This window comes from Mchenga conophoros, linkage group LG3, assembly GCF_057382185.1.
Source record: "Mchenga conophoros isolate Kocher_MC1m ecotype Shallow Benthic linkage group LG3, M_conophoros_male_GT1.1, whole genome shotgun sequence".
Classification (NCBI taxonomy): domain Eukaryota; kingdom Metazoa; phylum Chordata; class Actinopteri; order Cichliformes; family Cichlidae; genus Mchenga; species Mchenga conophoros.
The window spans coordinates 77,896,408-77,913,979 of record NC_140528.1 but is presented as its reverse complement, the minus strand read 5'-3'; the positions used below and the strand labels follow the sequence as shown (position 1 = coordinate 77,913,979).

The 17,572-nt window shown below is 39.5% G+C and overlaps 1 protein-coding gene across 1 annotated transcript; it reads right to left on the bottom strand.

Annotated features, from left to right (window-relative positions):
• Nucleotides 1–5,618: 5,618 nt before the first annotated feature.
• LOC146580616 (uncharacterized) lies at nt 5,619–7,329 on the bottom strand. Its single transcript, XM_085268079.1, has 7 exons — nt 7,237–7,329; nt 7,030–7,086; nt 6,742–6,828; nt 6,536–6,577; nt 6,332–6,439; nt 6,181–6,215; nt 5,619–5,920 (listed from the first exon to the last, which is right to left on the bottom strand). The coding sequence occupies exons 1-7, from the start codon at nt 7,283–7,285 to the stop codon at nt 5,819–5,821; spliced, it is 480 nt and encodes a 159-aa protein (XP_085124205.1). The 5' UTR covers nt 7,286–7,329; the 3' UTR covers nt 5,619–5,818.
• Nucleotides 7,330–17,572: the final 10,243 nt, after the last annotated feature.

The following is a 17,572-nucleotide window of genomic DNA, read 5'->3' as shown; positions in this document are numbered from 1 at the left end:
CTGTGCCTCTGTTCCTCATCAGGGCTGTGTGAAGCACAGCAAAGAATTCAGTCAAGGCCTTGAGCCATAAACAGACAACACGCACAGACATTGTTTTCATAACCAAACCGTTTTAGACCTTATTCCTTAACTCTACATAAATGCCCTCTAGGTGACATATAACACATTCTAAGTAATCAATGGTAATCAATGGCTCCTCATAAAAATTATGTATTGGGATGTTTGTGTGCAGCATTTTGCATATCAGCATAAGCAAAGCATTCTTCATTGCATCAGCGTGTATGTGTGTGTGCGTGTGGATCACTCTTCATTGCACAAGCGTGTGCATGTGTATGTGTGAATCAGCATTCCAATTTGTGCATGTGTGTGTGTGTGTGTGTGTGTTTCTCTTCATTCTGAGTCAGTGCATGTAGATGTGTGTGTTTGTGTGGGTGTTTGTGTTCATCACTTTCCTGTTCTGGTGTTCTGGGTAAACCACGGCCTGAAGCGTGCCCTGGGGTCCTGCCCTCCTCCTTTTCAGTTTGTTTGCGACCATTGCTGCTGCTGCTGCTCAAAGTTCAGTCTGTCCTGGTTCTGACCCCAATTGGGGCAGTCCTTTCTCCAGTGTCCATGCTCACCGCAGGTGAAACCTGCATCTTCTCCTGTGTTTTTTGTCTATTCTGTGGTGCCTTCTGACCTCAGTTACTCCTCCTGTCCCGGTCACGCCCTTTTTGCTGCCCGGTCCTCCGTGTTGGTCCATCACTGTGTAAATGCAGAGTTATCAAGGTCAGCATTCTTTTGCTCGGCCTTACTTTTCCTTCGGGCTTGGCGGGCGTCTCGTCACAGCTCTGTCAGCTGACGCAGTCTGGGAATTTTCCCCCGTGTAGTGAAACGGGCCTTAGATTTAGTGCTCTCCGTCTCTGCTGCATGAGATCACATTCCTGCAGCACTGTTGACATTTTCAGGTCATTGTTGTGGGTCCAGCTGTTGCAGCATTTGGTCAGGGTCACGTATGGGGGAGAGCAGGAGTCCAGTCAGCCTCGGCTTTCAGGGCCGGCAAAGCAGCCTGTAATTAAATATATATAGAGAAAAACAAAAAACAAAAACAGACAAAAAACAAAAGCAAACGAACAGGAAAATGATGTTGTGTTGGCTGTATTACAACGAGAGGGGAGAAACACCGGGACCAGGCCCTGTGTCAGCCTTCTCTCCCCCTTTTTTTTGTTTTTTCCCTCCCGATATAATCAACTGCTAACCCACCAAGTTGACAGGACAACATGCACCTTGCTAAAATTCTTAAGATCATGTTTAAAAGCCCAAAAAGAAATTTTCTTTCATTCAGTAATCACTTGTATCAATCAATCAGCAGAAAACATGTCACAATTTGAATCTTTTAACCCCTAAATTTGTCATGTCTTCACTGGTTGGTCAGACCAGTGTCTTTTTCTTTGAAGTTAAATTGTTGTCCTGCAACCCAGAGAGTTTATTTGTCAGTAATGTATTTATCCTTTAACAACAGATGTATGTTAAGTTTCGCTGCTTTAGCCTTGCTGGAAAATCTTCACGTGTTCTTGAGTGTAAGCTGTTTCTTCATTGCGTGTGTGTGCATTTGTAGGCAGGCAGGTTAATTTTATCTTTTTCTCAAACTAGGCGTTACCTTAAAAGGAGCCTTTCTCTCAGATTTCTCTGCTTGTGTGTGTTTTTGTTTCACCTTTTTGTTGTGATGCTCCGGACGCCTTCCCAACCTCCACAAGTCCGTTGGCCCCAATTTTATGTGTTAAAACTTCTCTTAATTTCTCCTCTAATTCTCTCCTCGCTGCTGTCTTTTTCACAGCTGCTGATTCTTACTGGGTGTGGCTCCCATTACTTATAATTTTGCTTCGGCCGCTGTGCTTGTGGGGGCAGTTGGTCCAGGTCCGCAGCTTCCTGTATTAACACACTAAGAGATTTATTTAATTTCATTTTCATCACTGTTAAACAGATAAGCAGGCAACACGCCTACCTTGACAGCGTAAACTGTACGCCAGTCTCCCAACACATTCCTCTCTCTACTCCTCCATAATTCTCCACTACACACCTCTTACTATCTCTCTTTTTTATTTTTTATTTTTTATTACACCACAGAGTAATACACCCAATTATGCCCGTCTATCTCTATGTGGCTCCAAATTCCCTCTTTATTTAATTTCACACTCGTCAGGGGACAGGCACACAACAATTTTAACCACTGAAACGAGGAATTCAACCTTTTTATATTTCTTTACTAATCTAGACTCAACCTTTGTTCGCAAAATGTGTCTTGTTCTAGTCCAGAATAAATGTGAACCCGTGATTACACGGCCGTTCCAGTGTTATTCTGTAGCTATGCGGGAGTCCTCAGTTCCCAAGTTGCCACCTTGGCATCCAGGAGGGTCGCCACACCTTGAACAAAATTATTTCCACAGGTACACTAGGCATCAACCTTTGATCCTAAAATGTGTCTTTGCTCTAGCGTCCTCCTAATCAAACACATCAACCATCACTGTCACTGTGTTCAGACTTCACAAACAGAAACACACTCAGCGCGCGCCTCACACACAGCCAGAGCGCGCGTTACACACACAGCACGTTACACCATCAGTGAGACACACAGAGAGCGCCTCTCATCAGCAGAAATTTGCACAGAAACCTCTGAGCTCAACTGTTAGACTCTTCTGAAGCACAACAACCATAGACCAAAATACCCCTTTCTCTGCGCTTATGGCCGCCACAACGGGGCAAAATCGCATCATAAAAGTGATGCCTGCGTCCCCTGAAGTTATACTGATACCATAAACCAGGTTTTGCTCTATGTACTTCTTGGCAAGTAAAATTTTACTTTGTTTTATGACCGCAGCCCTTAAGACTCGACTGACGCCATAAACCACCGTCAAACCTCTCTTCAATGTACTGAAACCAGCACCAACCACTACTGCACTTCACGGCCGTACCACCGGAACACGGCCGTATCATAAACCAAACCTACGGACGTGTTTCGCTTTCGCGTTGCCATCTGCTTTTCCTTAAATCAACTTCTATTTCATAGCCGGCAAGAGCCAGGACTTAACCGACACCATAAACAAACTTCAAAACCTCGACTTCAATGTACTGGACTAATGGCCGCGTCTCCAGAAGAAATTCTAATGTATTATTGCTACAGAAGCCAGTCTTAGACAAAATTGAATGTGGAAGGTAAAGTGGCTGCAACTAGTCCAACGTAGTATGTTATTAGTATCTCGGTAGAAGCAGTTTATTTAACACACTGGAATTCAGCCTCAACTTATGTTGTTAGTATCTTGCGCCAAAAACCAGACACCGACAAATTTACTGTGAAAATACGTGTAACTCAGCGAACAGATTAATTTGGAAAGCCCAATATGCACATTTGGTATTTCTAATACAACAGGCTGTGCTTACCTTTTTATATTTTGACCGGTCCTCTGTTCACCTCGCCTCACGATCTCACCAAAGGCCAAATCTGCACCTCCTCAGCACACCAAAGATCCGGGTCACACGGCACCAAGTTGTTGAAATCTCCCAATTCTTTGAATCTTTGGGCTGAAGGAAGGACAATACTCGGTGTATTTATGCTCAATCAACAATCATTTATTTCCATACAATTCAACACTTAAGAGCATAAGGACCATCATGATGGGGAGACATGCCTGAAGAGGGTCACAGCAAGTCTCAAAATGGTGACGGGTTGCTCAGCTTTTTATAGTCTCTAGTGGCCCCCATCTAGTCGTAAAAGACCAAACATTAACATTCTTTCTCTCTTACGGCGCCTAAGTTATGACCTCGGCAGTTGTTTCTCTGCTTTCTGTAAGGTGGGGGTGTGGAATGTGGTCTGTCTATCTCCCCTGTCTTAGACACAGAGTCTCCTGCTTACAACCTTCTCTTCATGATTCAACAATTAAGCATGTAATACATTCACAGCAGATCAAGGATACAGAGTGATGCACACTTATCTAATAAACTAATAAGTGAATATGTTCTGTTAACTCAAAAGTATAATGAGAACTAAACTACATACAGCTCACACACTCTATATTAAAGGGTATAATATGATCTACAGCAGTATCATACTTCAACTACTTTCATTACAGATATAAGGTAACATATGATAACAGAATAATATCACACCCTCAAAGAGGGACAAAAGGACCCCCCGTGAAAACGGGTGTGTGCCACAATCAGCCAGGGTTTCGGGTGAGCTCATTGTGAAACCTGGCCCCACCCTATATCATGTGATTTCCTGACTGTATAAAATGATATATTATCCAGTGTCACTAAGTCGCCCTTACCTTTAAACATAACCTCATTTCTTACTCTTCTGCCAAGTATCCTTGGCCGAGTTGCTCTGTGTGTGTCTATGTATGAATATATATGAATGTTAGATAGAAAGCACTTACCTGGAGGAAGCTTATAAAAAGTGCTTTTATGAATGTGCGAATGAGGCAAGTTGTACAAAGCACTTCGAGTTCTCAGAGTAGAAAAGCGCTTTAGAAGAACCAGGCCATTTACCATCCCTGAGTAAAATTATCTCACACTTTTTTCTCTCCCTGGAAACACAGCAGCTGTACCTTTTGCTAGCATATGGAAATGACACAGATATACAGTCTGAAACAAGCAGAAGCAACAAACAGTTTACTTTCAACTAACCAAAAGATGCATGAACAGTTCCTGAACAGCACTAGAGAATTTCTACATTTGAGAGGAATTCATGACAAGAAGTTACTGAAGCTTAAGGAGAGTAAAGTTGTTATAAAGATGAAACACTTCATAATGAATGATTGTTGGAAAGCAATGACCACTAATGAACACTTCAGAACTGTGCTGTTAAACTTTTATAAGATTTTTGGAGCATGTTTACAAATGTATTTATATTACCAGAAATGATGAGAATTAATAATACAGCACATACAAATGTACAATTACAGTAGCATCGTTTCTTCACTGCAGAGTTAGATTTTATTTATTTTTTTTTTATCAAGAGTTGCTGCACTATATAATTAATATGATACAGCAGCATTTCCATTTACACAGCGAGTCCATCTGGTGGCAGCATAGATCATATCTGACTCGATCTCTCTTCTTTTTGCTTTTGGTCAAAATATGCTGCAGTGACATTTTGACCAAAAGCGAAAAGAAGAGCGATGTTCAATTTTTTATGATTGGTAATACAATAAGTCAAATAAGTCAACTGAACCCATCACTAATTTATTGATCTTGAGGCTAATTTTTGGTAAACAAAAACAGAAGCTGCCAGAAGTCTTGCTAAGTCACCACCAACAAGGACAAGCTGAGACAACTCAGCAGATTTTTATCTGCATAGATAGCAAGGTTTCAACCAGAGGAAATGTTTCATATAAGTGTGTAGTCAGCAGTAAAAACAGGTCTTTTGCAGGAAGAGGAAGTATAATCTTGCATTGTTTTGTCTGTTGATCAAGACATATAATAGCATAAGATAATACATACAGTATCCAGTCACAGTTATATCCATGTTCCACATGAATATAGTCTTTATTTTTCAAGAACATTTATAGTCAGCAAGTATCGACTGTTTCTGTTCAGGTTGTGTGCAGATTTTTGCAAATTTCCATTTGATTAAAAATCACGTCACGTCTTTGTTTGGCTACATACACTTTGATGGATGAAGTAATAACTCAGAATTAACAGGAAAACATACAAATATTCAGTTAACATACAAATATTGGTTCACCACAGCAAAGTTGTTGTTTTTTTTTTTTTTAACAAAAGTTTTCCATTTCCACACTAAGTCATGATGACATCATCAGTCAGTTCAAGTCGCCTGCTGATTCTATCTGGTGGAAGCATAGATCACATTCGGCTCGATCTCTCTTCTTTTTGGCTTTGGTCGAACTGTCACTGCAGCATAGTTCACCTCATCAGATCCATGATTCTGTGAAAAGCACATTTATTATGAGTATTATATACATATTAATTATAATTATAGACAAATATAAGCAATAACAGTGAAGTGTTTATGTTACATTTCTAAAGGAAAGAAGACAATTAGTCAACAGCTACTTGGAAAATACAAACCAAAAATCTTATTTCTTCCTGTATACGATATGTAATTGGCACTGTAATGGTGTACAATAACATTTTGTTCAAATGCTGACAATCAGAGCATAAAAGTACATTTTTAGATTGACTCACCGTGCTGTGGTCCGGATACTTTTCTTCTTTATTTGCTAATCCATGAATAAAACAACATAGTATTACTCTATTTCAAAAAGCAATTATAAATTTAAGAAGATCAATAAAAAGTAAAGATTATGAGAGAGATTGTGTAGCTGTTAAAAAGTACCCGTCTGAAGTTTCATGTTTTGAACAGCCAGAACAGTAATGACCATTAAGAGGAAAGCAGACAGAACACCCAGGGTGACACTCGTCAGCTTTGCTACTTCGTGAGCCTCTAATACAAAAAAAAGGTAAAAAGTGACACGGCTGAAATTTATTTCACATTCATGTGTTTTTAATCATCTGCGCAATAAAAGAAATGTTGACTTACGTTGAGAGATGCAGTCCATGTCATCCTGATGCTCATAGGTGCCTATTAAAAAAGCCTTGATTTTATTAGTCCTCATTTCTATAATAATCTTAATATAGAACCACCATATACACAGGGTGTTCACAATAATTACACTGTACATGCAATATAAACAGAAAGAGTAATAACCGAAGAATGAGGAGGCAAAGACTTTACAATAATCTTACCTCCAACCTTTAATTGCACGACGCTTAAATTTAGACGTCCTTCTGAGAAATATCCACAGAAATACAGCGCAGAGTCAGACACATCCACTTGTTTGATTTTGAGGAAGAGAACAGAGGTGTTTTTTGTCATTTCAAATTTTCCATTTTGAAATTCAGTATTGTACTTAACAATGCTAGCCACTGGCTTAACAGCAATAGAGTTGACTGTGGTTCCGTTGACCAGTCTGAACCAGAAAGTCGTAACGTCATATGTGAAATTCTTGGTGCACTGCAGAGTGACAGTTTTACCTGCCTGCACCTCTGAGGTCTGAAACTCAGAACCTGAGGCAGCAATCCAGCATGAAACTGTGGAAACAATGAGATGTTTAATTACTTCAAAAGAACATGAGGCTAAACCTGTAAAGTTACTAATAAGCAAATGTGTTTAAATTATTACAGGTTAAAATGCAGTGCTAGATTAGCTAATGATGTCAAAGAGTAATAGAGCAAACTTACAGAAACAAGAAAGAGCTAAAGCTGTTATCACGTTCATCATCCTGCACATGACTGCTGCCCTGCAATGTCCGCAGATGGTGTGTTCACCAGGAAGGGTGCTCTCAGTGTGATAAATGTGATAGAGGTGGGAGTTTTGTGTTGCTTTCAAAGCTAAATGCATTTAGGTCATAGAGTCATGACACACGTGTTTAGTCATAAAGTGTTATTTCAAGGTTTTATTATGTCTTTATTTTAAAAAAGAAGAAGAAGAGTGATGTTTCAGTTTTCTCAGTTTTAAAAACATGCATTATTAAAAACCTGGCTATTGTTACAATGCTGATAGTGTCAGGGTTTGCTGTTTGGCTGGCAAAGACTGGACCCAAATGAAGGACTGAGAACACAAAGGGTTTAATAAAAGGAAGGAGTTTTATTGTTGTAAAGTTAGAAACCATAGCTAAACACAAAAGCAATAAGCAGAGGAAAGCAGGGAACATAGCTGGAAGCAATCAAACTAACAGAATATTAGGAAGAAAAACTGAACACAGAATGAGAGCCTGTCAAAAATAAAACAGGAAACACATGGAGACGCAAACCAAAACACACAGGCGACACGAAGACAACCAGATCACAAAAGGGAACAGATTAAATGAAGAAGACACTAAGAACTAGAAAAACATGATTAAAGTAGGAAGAACAAGAAAATATCAAATGAGAACTAAAGAATGTAGAAACACTGGGTCACGGACTGGGAACCATTAAAGTCACAGTCAAAGAGTCCTTGAGTTAAGATAAGTCAACACTTTTATGACAACAAAAGCTGTTATATGACAAAGTTGGGTTTCAACTTCCATTTGACTTAAAACTTCATAGGCCATAGTACTTTTATTATTTTAATTTTTTAAAAGAATGCATTAAATAATAATCAAATAATGCCACCTACAAAGGACAGAAGGTCACTGAAAAAACTGTTCTCCATCATAGACAACCCATCACACCCAGTCCACTGTGGTCTGAAACGTACAACCTAATACAGAAATCCAGCCTGAAACAGTGGAAAGATGTTTCAAATGAACATGATGCAAAATCTGTTGTAAATTTACTTTACAGCTACCACCTCCATGCTTAACAGCTAGTACAGAGTTTAAAAGACTCACCAGTCCTCTAAACATACCTCAGTTTTTGTCTTATCTGCCCATAAGACCTTTCTCCAGAAAGCATTTATTATTTATTCTTCTGATAATTCATTAGCCACTAAAAATACACATATATATAAAAAAAACTTATTAAAAAAAATGAACATGCTTTCCTCTCCAACATCCCACCCCCACCAACCATCTCCCTTTAAAGAGAGCCAAGTCCACCACAGTGTCACAGTCTGGCAGAGACAGACTATGTATTGTGAAGAGTGGACCCAAAATGTAGACATGAAGGAACTTGGACCAAAACTTGAGTATCAACAAAAAGCAAGCCGTTTAATATGGCTGATAAAAAAGTACAAAAACAAAAGGTAACTAGAACCAAACTGGGAAAACTAAATGCTAAACACAAAAAGAACAAAACCTTGAACATTGCAAAAACCCTAAACATGGAAAATCCTGGAAACATGGAACAACAGACGACAGAAACACACAGACTAAATACACAAAGGGTGATTAGGGGAAGTGGAAACACACAGGGAAACAGCTGACACTAATCTGATATAAGGAGACAAAGGAAGCAAAGCTGACTGCACTGAACTAGGACAGACTTTCAAAATAAAACAGGAAACATGAGACGCAGACATATAAACTTGACAACATAAGACATGCAGCTTGAACACATAAAGGGCAAAGGGAGACTAAAACACAGGGGTAGAAGACACAAGGGTAATCGAAATAAACAAATGAGCTTAGATAAAGATGAATGTAGATAAAGAACTTAAAAATAAACCATAAACATCAAAAGACCCAGGATCGTGACACACAGTGAAATCCAAAAAAAGCTGGCCCAAATGGTGGCCACATTGCAGGACCAGTGTCACGCCACCAGTGGTTGGAACTCCAAGACCAGCTTGAGCACGGTGAGCGGAGGTTTGAGAATCTGGCAGCGCTTGGCTGCTGGAGGTGTCACGATCCGCAGTGGCAGGCCGAGTGGAGAGTGTGTGGAGGACTCAGGTGCAGACACAGGCGAAGACACGAAGCTGAGTTCAAACGAAAAGCGAGCCTTTATTTTGGCTGATGCCATGGGGGTCAAACAAGGCAGAAGCACAGTGATGAAACTAAACTGGGAAGCTGGTACTATGATGCCACAGAAAACTATGACTACAAACATGGTAGGTGAGAACACAGACGACACGACACAGAGTGCATGAAACACAGAGACTAAATACACATAAGGGATGATCAGGGGAAGTGGCCACACATGGGAGCACAGCTGACACACATGAACCTAAAGACAAGACAGGAGAAGTGAAACTAAATACCCTGACATTGAATACAGACTTTCAAAGTAAAACAGGAAACATGAGGATTAGACATGACATGAACTAAACATAACCACGCAGACATGACGCATGAACCAGGGAGACTGAGTACAGGGGGAGATGACATAAACAACTAAGAAACAAAGGACTAAACAAAGAACTAAACATCTGAAACTAGATGAACTAAACTAGGGCACAAATGAATACAAAAGATACATAAAACTCAAACACTGGGTCGCTCGACCCAGGACCATGACAGGAGGCGCCTGCTAGAGATGGAGGAGGAGCTGCGCGAGGGGCTGCTCCAACTTAATAGGAACATTTTTTCACACTGCCTTATCATCTCATCTAATCGACTGCGAGAAAGCAAAAAAACATATTTATCAACGTGTCAGAGCACTCCTTAGATTGTGGTACATCTTATCACCTGTTGTGTTTTGTAGACAGAGGTCCACTTGCTAGGGGAGGCTGCTTGGCCTGAGCCTGAGGTCAAGGCGCCCGAAAGACCTGCGCGGTCCGAGGTTGGGGAGATGGAGGGACTGACGCCAGCTGGGAGCCCCAGTGCACTTCCACGGCTACTGTGCCGCCGCTGCCACTGGAGGCTGGGGGCACCAACGGTTCAGGGCACTCCTTTCAAGCGGGAGAGGGAGTAGATTCGCCCGGATGTTCCCTAGCCTGTCGGGTGATGGGGGTATGTGGCAGGATGTGGTCTGCAATGCCGCTGCAGGTTCGTCTTTGGTACAGGGACTGTCATGGTCCTGGGCCATGTTGGCCCAGTGTTCTTAGTTTTGTGTGTTTTTGTATTTTGTTCCCTATTTATGCCTTGGTTCCTAGGTTATTTAGTTAAGATGTTCCTTATTTGGTTACCTCCTGTGTGCCCCTGTGTATCTGTGAGCCCTTGTTTCTCCTTGTGTTTTATTCCATGTTTTCCCCAGCCTATTATGTCTGTGTTCTCCCCGTGCTCTCTCTCCTCCTGTCTGAACCTCTGTGTACTTCCTGTTTTACTTTGACAGTCTCTCGTCAGTATGCGTCATGTTGTGTTCACTCCTGCCCTGTCTCGTTATGATTATCTGTGTCAGCTGTGTTCCCCGTGTGCTCCCACTTCCCTCGTTAACCCTCTGTGTATTTATGTGCATGTCTCCATCAGGTCAGTGTCGCGTCGTCAATGTCTTCTCCCCGAACCTGTGTCTTTCTGTCTTCCCACGGTCTTCTGTTAGTATTCCCAGTTTAGTTCTGTTCCTTTGTGAAACCTGCAATAAAGCAGTGATTTTGAGTTCAGTTCCTGCCTCCGTGAGTTTTGCGTTTGGGTCCTCATCTGCCTCCACACAGCCAGTTCATGACAGGGACGAGGCATGATGTCTTCCACAGCACTGAGACCCTCTGCAGACTCAGACTCAGAATGAACAGTTTATGGAAGACACAGCTGGGGGTCACAGGCCTTGAGAATGTGGGGACACACTTCTCCAGCAGACGTGCCTGAGTAACGTTGTAAATTATTAACCTTTACAAGCTCATTGAGAATGAGGAACAATTTAAAGGACTCAAAGAGGCACAACTTAGTTTTGCTGCTTTTTGTCAAATGAAACCAGCCTGGACTTTCTTCTCTAAACTCTGTCGCTAACCAGGCATTTGGATTCAGAGTAGAGCCTCTTACTGGACCAGTATGTTTTTTTTTCTCTAAAAGCATGTCACTCTTTTCAAATGCATTAAAGCAGTTGACCTAAACAGCTGAAAGACAGATGTGAAACTTTTGTGTGAAAGCAGTTCAGCTATTTTTGCGTGTGGTTTCATTGCAATGCTAAAAGCCTTTGATAAACAGTGTTGCTACAAACTTTCTGTTTGTTCAAATGTCAGGAAAGACAACTTCTCTTTTCTCATACAAGATAATAGAAATGTCAGTGTATTCAAACTAAAATCACTTTTGTGTTTTATATGAAACTTGATGGAATTAATTTCAGAGAAACATACCTTATACCATAGCTCCTATGATTTCATTATTTTTGTTTTTTGCGTTACTCATATAAGACCAGCAACAGGAAAGTTTTGTAAATAACCTCTCTCTTAGTCTTTGAATCAATAAAGTCATTTCATATTTGTTGTTAGTGTTGAAATCTTCCTGTGGCACAGGCTTTATACGTTACCTGCAACCTTTGTCTTCAAAGGGTGCATGGCTGCAGTCTTAATCACTTTCATTAAAAAATTGTAATTCTTCTCAAAGTCTGCAATCTTGGACATTATGTAATCAAAACAAGTAGATGAGGTTTCACAGCTTCTTTTTAAACTTTACTATCACTTTACTATCTGCTGGCAGCTTAAGCAACATGAACTTTACTTCTCTCTCAGCTGCAGGCTCTCTGTCTCCTGTTGGTTCGAGTTTGAGGTAAACACAACAAAAAATCTAGAATCACATACTGAAAAAAGTGCCTGATCATATCTGTTAAAGGACAGTGTACAGCAGCTTCCTGCATACAGTGGCAGGCAGTCTATGTAAGAAACAAAACAAATAGGGGCTGATGGGATGCAGATGCAGCCGAAACACACTGTGCTAAATAATTAGCAGAAGAAGTGCTGAGATAAAGTTTAAAAACTAGCTGAGGACCTGCTTGCTATATAACTCTCTTGTCAGGTAACCAGAAGGTTGGTGGTTCGATCCCAGGCTGCTCCAGTCTGCATGCCAAATATCCTTGGGCAAGATACTAACCCCACGTTGCTCTCCGATGCATCCATCGGAGTGTGAATGTGTATGAATGTTAGATACTTAGCACTTAAGCTTAGAAGTGCTTGTGTAACGCATTGTCACAACTGGATGGAATTATCACACTTGACTATCTGAAAGAGGCCTGGCAGTGTGACCTTGGTACGAGAATTACAGACAATCAATGGACAAAAGCCCAGGAAAAGGTACACTCTTCCTCTGTTTGCATTCGTCATGGACTCTTACAGTTTAAAGTGCTACATAGACTCCATTTATCAAAGTTGAAACTGTCAAAAATGTTCCCCAATGTAAACTCCTGTGAAAGATGTAAACAGCAACCTGCTTCACTGGTGCATATGTTTTGGAATTGTCCCTGTATAGCAACATATTGGAATAATGTCTTTCACATCTTGTCTAAAATTCTAAAAAAAACCCCACTTAAGTCAGACCCAATCTGTGCTTTATTTGGAGTGAAGCTGGTTGTTGTAGACCTATCAGCCACCCAAAATAATGTGATATGTTTTGTGATGCTGCTGGCACGCCATTTGATTCTACTAAATTGGAAACAAAAGGTGCCTCCTACCACATCAGCGTTAATACAAGATGTATTGAGACACTTGCAACTGGAAAGAATTAAACTCCTACTAAAGGGGAGGTTGGAGGAATTCCATTCAACCTGGCAACCTTTTATAGATCTCTTCAATACTGTACAGATATAAATGATCACTGAGCCTCATTGGTAGTTCGATAAATAGCATCCTCTGTCCAACGTTCTTTCGTTGTTTGTTGTTGCTTTCTTTGTTTTGTTTTGTTTTTACTTTGTTTAATTTTTATTGTATATATGTAATCATTTATATTTGAATCTTAGTTGCCTCTATGATAAAGAACACTGGAAAACCAAATAAAGAGATTTGAGAAAAAAGAAAGAAAGAAGTGCTTGTGTGAATGGGTGTGATTGGGTGAATGAATTAGCTGTATAAAGCGCTTTGAGTGCTCGGACAGAGTAGAAAAGCGCTATAGAAGAACCAGTCCATTTACCAAATTAGTATTAGCTACACCAAAACATGGCAATGAATTTTAAAATAAAAAATGTTTATGCACAGTCATAAAACGACTATACTACTATACATATAAAAGAATTTACACTGACTTGAACTGGACTAATGGTACAATCATCAAAATATTTAAACATTAAAACCAGTATAAAATGGACCCCAACTGTTGTTTCAGATACTTGTCTTCTTCTTCTTCTTTAGTTGCTAATCTAAAGAGACAGTATAACTGATGAGTTAACAGAGCCATGTGGTGACATTAAAAGATAAAACTTTGGTCTGTTTTTGCAGCAACATTCATACTTTTTCCAGTTGTAGGTTGTAGATCTAAAAAGTGTCTGTCTGAATGTTCTTTGTTTAAACAACCAAACCAGCGCATATCGTTAACAGGAAAATAGTCAGACCACTCAGCTTAACACTCATCAGCTTTAAGGGATCTCACAATTTTTATTTACTCACACAAACTTCTGGGCAAGAAGGAATTTCAAGAAACCCAACCTGAAAGTTTAAGATATCCATCCATCCATTCTTTTCCATTTCGCAAGGGAGCTGGAGCCTATTCCAGCTAACATAGGGCGAGAGGCAATGTACACTCTGAAAAGTCTGTCACAGGACTAACACATACAGATAAACAACACTAACATACATTCACTAATTAACCTAACCCCACTAACTGTCTTTGGACTGTGAGAGGAAGCCTGAGGACCCAGAGAAAACCCATGCAACCACGGGAAGAACATCGAACTCAGGACCTTTTTGCTGCGAGGCAATAACTAAACCACTGTACAGCAAAGTGTGAGATAATTATCAAAATTTATGAAATGATTGCCTGAAATTTAACTTACAGATGGAAAAAATACTGTTCAAAGTGCTAATATCGGAAAAAATAAATACATACAAAGTTATCACTGAATTAATTCAGTTCAGTTAAATTCAATTACATTTTTTTTATTGTTTGTTTAAAGGACTAGGTACATTATTTATATCACTAAACTGTATACATGAAACCTGCAAGTTAGACTATGGAGCTGTCGACTGAGTGGTGGAGTCTTTTTTGATTATCAAGTGGGCACCCTCCTTCCTTGATGTTTCACTGATAAGCCCACCACGTCTCCGGAAGGTTTAGCGGTCAATCCCAGGCTCACCCCCAAAACACCATCTACCCAGTAGAGGCCTGGCTGAAGTCCAGCAAGTGTTTATGTTCCTTACACAATGGAGACCAAACTAAAGTTCTGTCTTTTGAGCCAGAACCAATGACTGCCTTTATTTTTAACACTTCTGGATAGTTTCTTCACCACTTGCTGATCTACTCTCACACTCCCAACTCCCGGAAAAGCCTTGCAACCTGCTCATCGGCCTCCTCCAGTGCATCATCTTATGGTACAGTAAGGTCAATGATGTAAACAAACTGGAGTGATGCCCACCATTGCACAATGTCAGGTTAGTGTAGACAATCTCAGGTGGGAAGTACAGTTTTTGGCCCAGGTCCTCCAGCAGCTACCAGTCCTGTGTACCACTTGGCTAACCAATGTCTGCTTCAGTGTTGATGGTGATGAGTAAAGCAAGCATGTGAATCTCCTCCATACCACTGGCTAAGATTTTTGGAGATGGAAATATATCATAGCTAAGCAGCTGCTCCAGCTTCTCCAACTTGGTGACCAGAACCTCATATGAGGTTAGTGGCCACATGAGACATGACCTCATGGAAAGAGGCAAAGGTCCAAAGCACGCACACATACACACACACACACACACATATATATATATATATATATATATATATAATGGAACGCCAGGACTGCCATAATGAATTAATTAAATACACCATTAAATAATTAATTAAATGTGGCAATAATTAATTAAAATTGGAATTAATTAATTAAATAAATAGTTATGACACATGTAATTAATTAATTATTGACACATTTAATTAATTATTTATGTATTTCACATTTTAATTAATTATTGACACATTTAATTAATTAATTATTGACACATTTAATTAATTATTTATGTATTTCACATTTTAATTAATTATTGACACATTTAATTAATTATTGACACATTTAATTAATTATTTATGTATTTCACATTTTAATTAATTATTGACACATTTAATTAATTAATTATTGACACATTTAATTAATTATTTATGTATTTCACATTTTAATTAATTATTGACACATTTAATTAATTATTTATGTATTTCACATTTTAATTAATTATTGACACATTTAATTAATTAATTATTGACACATTTAATTAATTATTTATGTATTTCACATTTTAATTAATTATTGACACATTTAATTAATTAATTATTGACACATTTAATTAATTATTTATGTATTTCACATTTTAATTAATTATTGACACATTTAATTAATTATTGACACATTTAATTAATTATTTAATGATATATTTATTTATTTCATTTTGGCAGTCCTGACGCCTGGCTCTCGTCATGAAATAATTTTATCTGTCAGCCTCACCCATCAAACTCAGGGGGCGGGGTTAACGCTGCCCATGCAGCTTCTCTAACATTTGATTGGTTGCCGTGCAAAGTAAGTCAAAACAGGTCGATCCTAGATAATCGATTGCTTGTGTAGACTTGGGGCAGCCAGTTATCCCAGAATGCAGATCAAATCACAGGCCGTTTTTCTGTCACCAGCTACACTTTTAACAGTGTTTTAGCCGTGAATGTCGCGCCGTATGTCTGGTCAGGTTGTCAACATAGAACATGTTTGCAAAAGTGCTCAGATGTTTTCAGAGATTTCACTAGCTCTGCTAACAGTTAGCATGCAGAGCGCACCGAGGGGGTATATTAACCGGTTTGTTTACATATTCCACTCTCCGTGTTCCACATGTTGCATTCGCAGATTCTCATTTTCACCGAACGATCGTCTCTTTCCGCCTGGTCTTGTGTCTCTGTGCTTCTGTAACATAAAGAACGAGCTGACATTTTTCTCACGAAACCAGCGATCAGCTCAGCAGACCCTCAGTTTACCTGCATGCATCCTCCTCCTCATCTGTCAGCTGTTTAACACCTGCTGCTAATTCAAGAAACACGCCTACGTTACCTGGTGATAGTCACAGTTTAACTGCACAAGATAAGTAAATATAGTATTTTCCCCGAGCGCAGAGCTGCTGGAGCTTGTTTCCTTACAGAGCACTTTATAGGCGAACAGCTTCATCAGCGGCTGATGTCCAATCACCGGCACACAGCTTTCAAACCTCAGCTGAGTTTTAGCTCTCAGTGGTTAAACGCTGGACTTCATTCACTCAGGTTCTGTCTGTCGGGTCACGTTTACTTCGCTGTTTTATTTACAACTGAGCAAATCGGTTTGGCTGAGGTTAAAGTTACGTTTCATAACTGCATAGTTTCACAGACGTTTAATGAACCACTGGCACATGTGTTAGACTGAACTATCATCTAAATATCATCTGTTTTTTAATAGTTATTCAACTGTATTCTAAGCACCAGCTGTCTGTTAGAATGTGATTTTTTTCTCTCTCTGTTGGCAGAGGTATAAAAATGCGCAGGAAAATCTGACGTGCATGGCAAACTTCACCGACGATATTTAGGGAGGAATAAACACACATCAAACATAAATGAACCATTTGCCTGTCTCCATAATTGAGAGCATTTTCTCTTCTTATGTCAACACTCTCTCTCTCTCTCTCTCTCTCTCTCTCTCTCTTTTTTTTTTTTTTTTTTTTTTTTTTTTTTTTTGCTTTTTCGGTCATGTTATGTTTACCTGTCAAAGGCTTGTTACAAACTATGAAACACATTGTGCAGACTTCTGGATGTTAGAAGAAAACGAATACTGCTCATGAATGAGACTAAAGGCAGGAAGGTGTCCTTTAAAACTAAACATGTTAATAGGACCTCCCTGTTTATATCATAGTTTATGATATAGCACTTGTATTTCAGTAATAGCCTGCTGAGGCCACTATACGTGCTGGCCTCATATCAAATGTGAAGGCAGACTGAGTCTATGTTTGACGTTTGTTTATATCTAATCTTCCTTTTCAAACATTTAAACAGCAGCGAGTCTGCAGCTGAGGGAATACAAATTCAAATTGTCGGAACAGGTTTGCTCGTTTCTTGGATTCATTTGGTGATTTATTAAATGTATAACTGTGTGG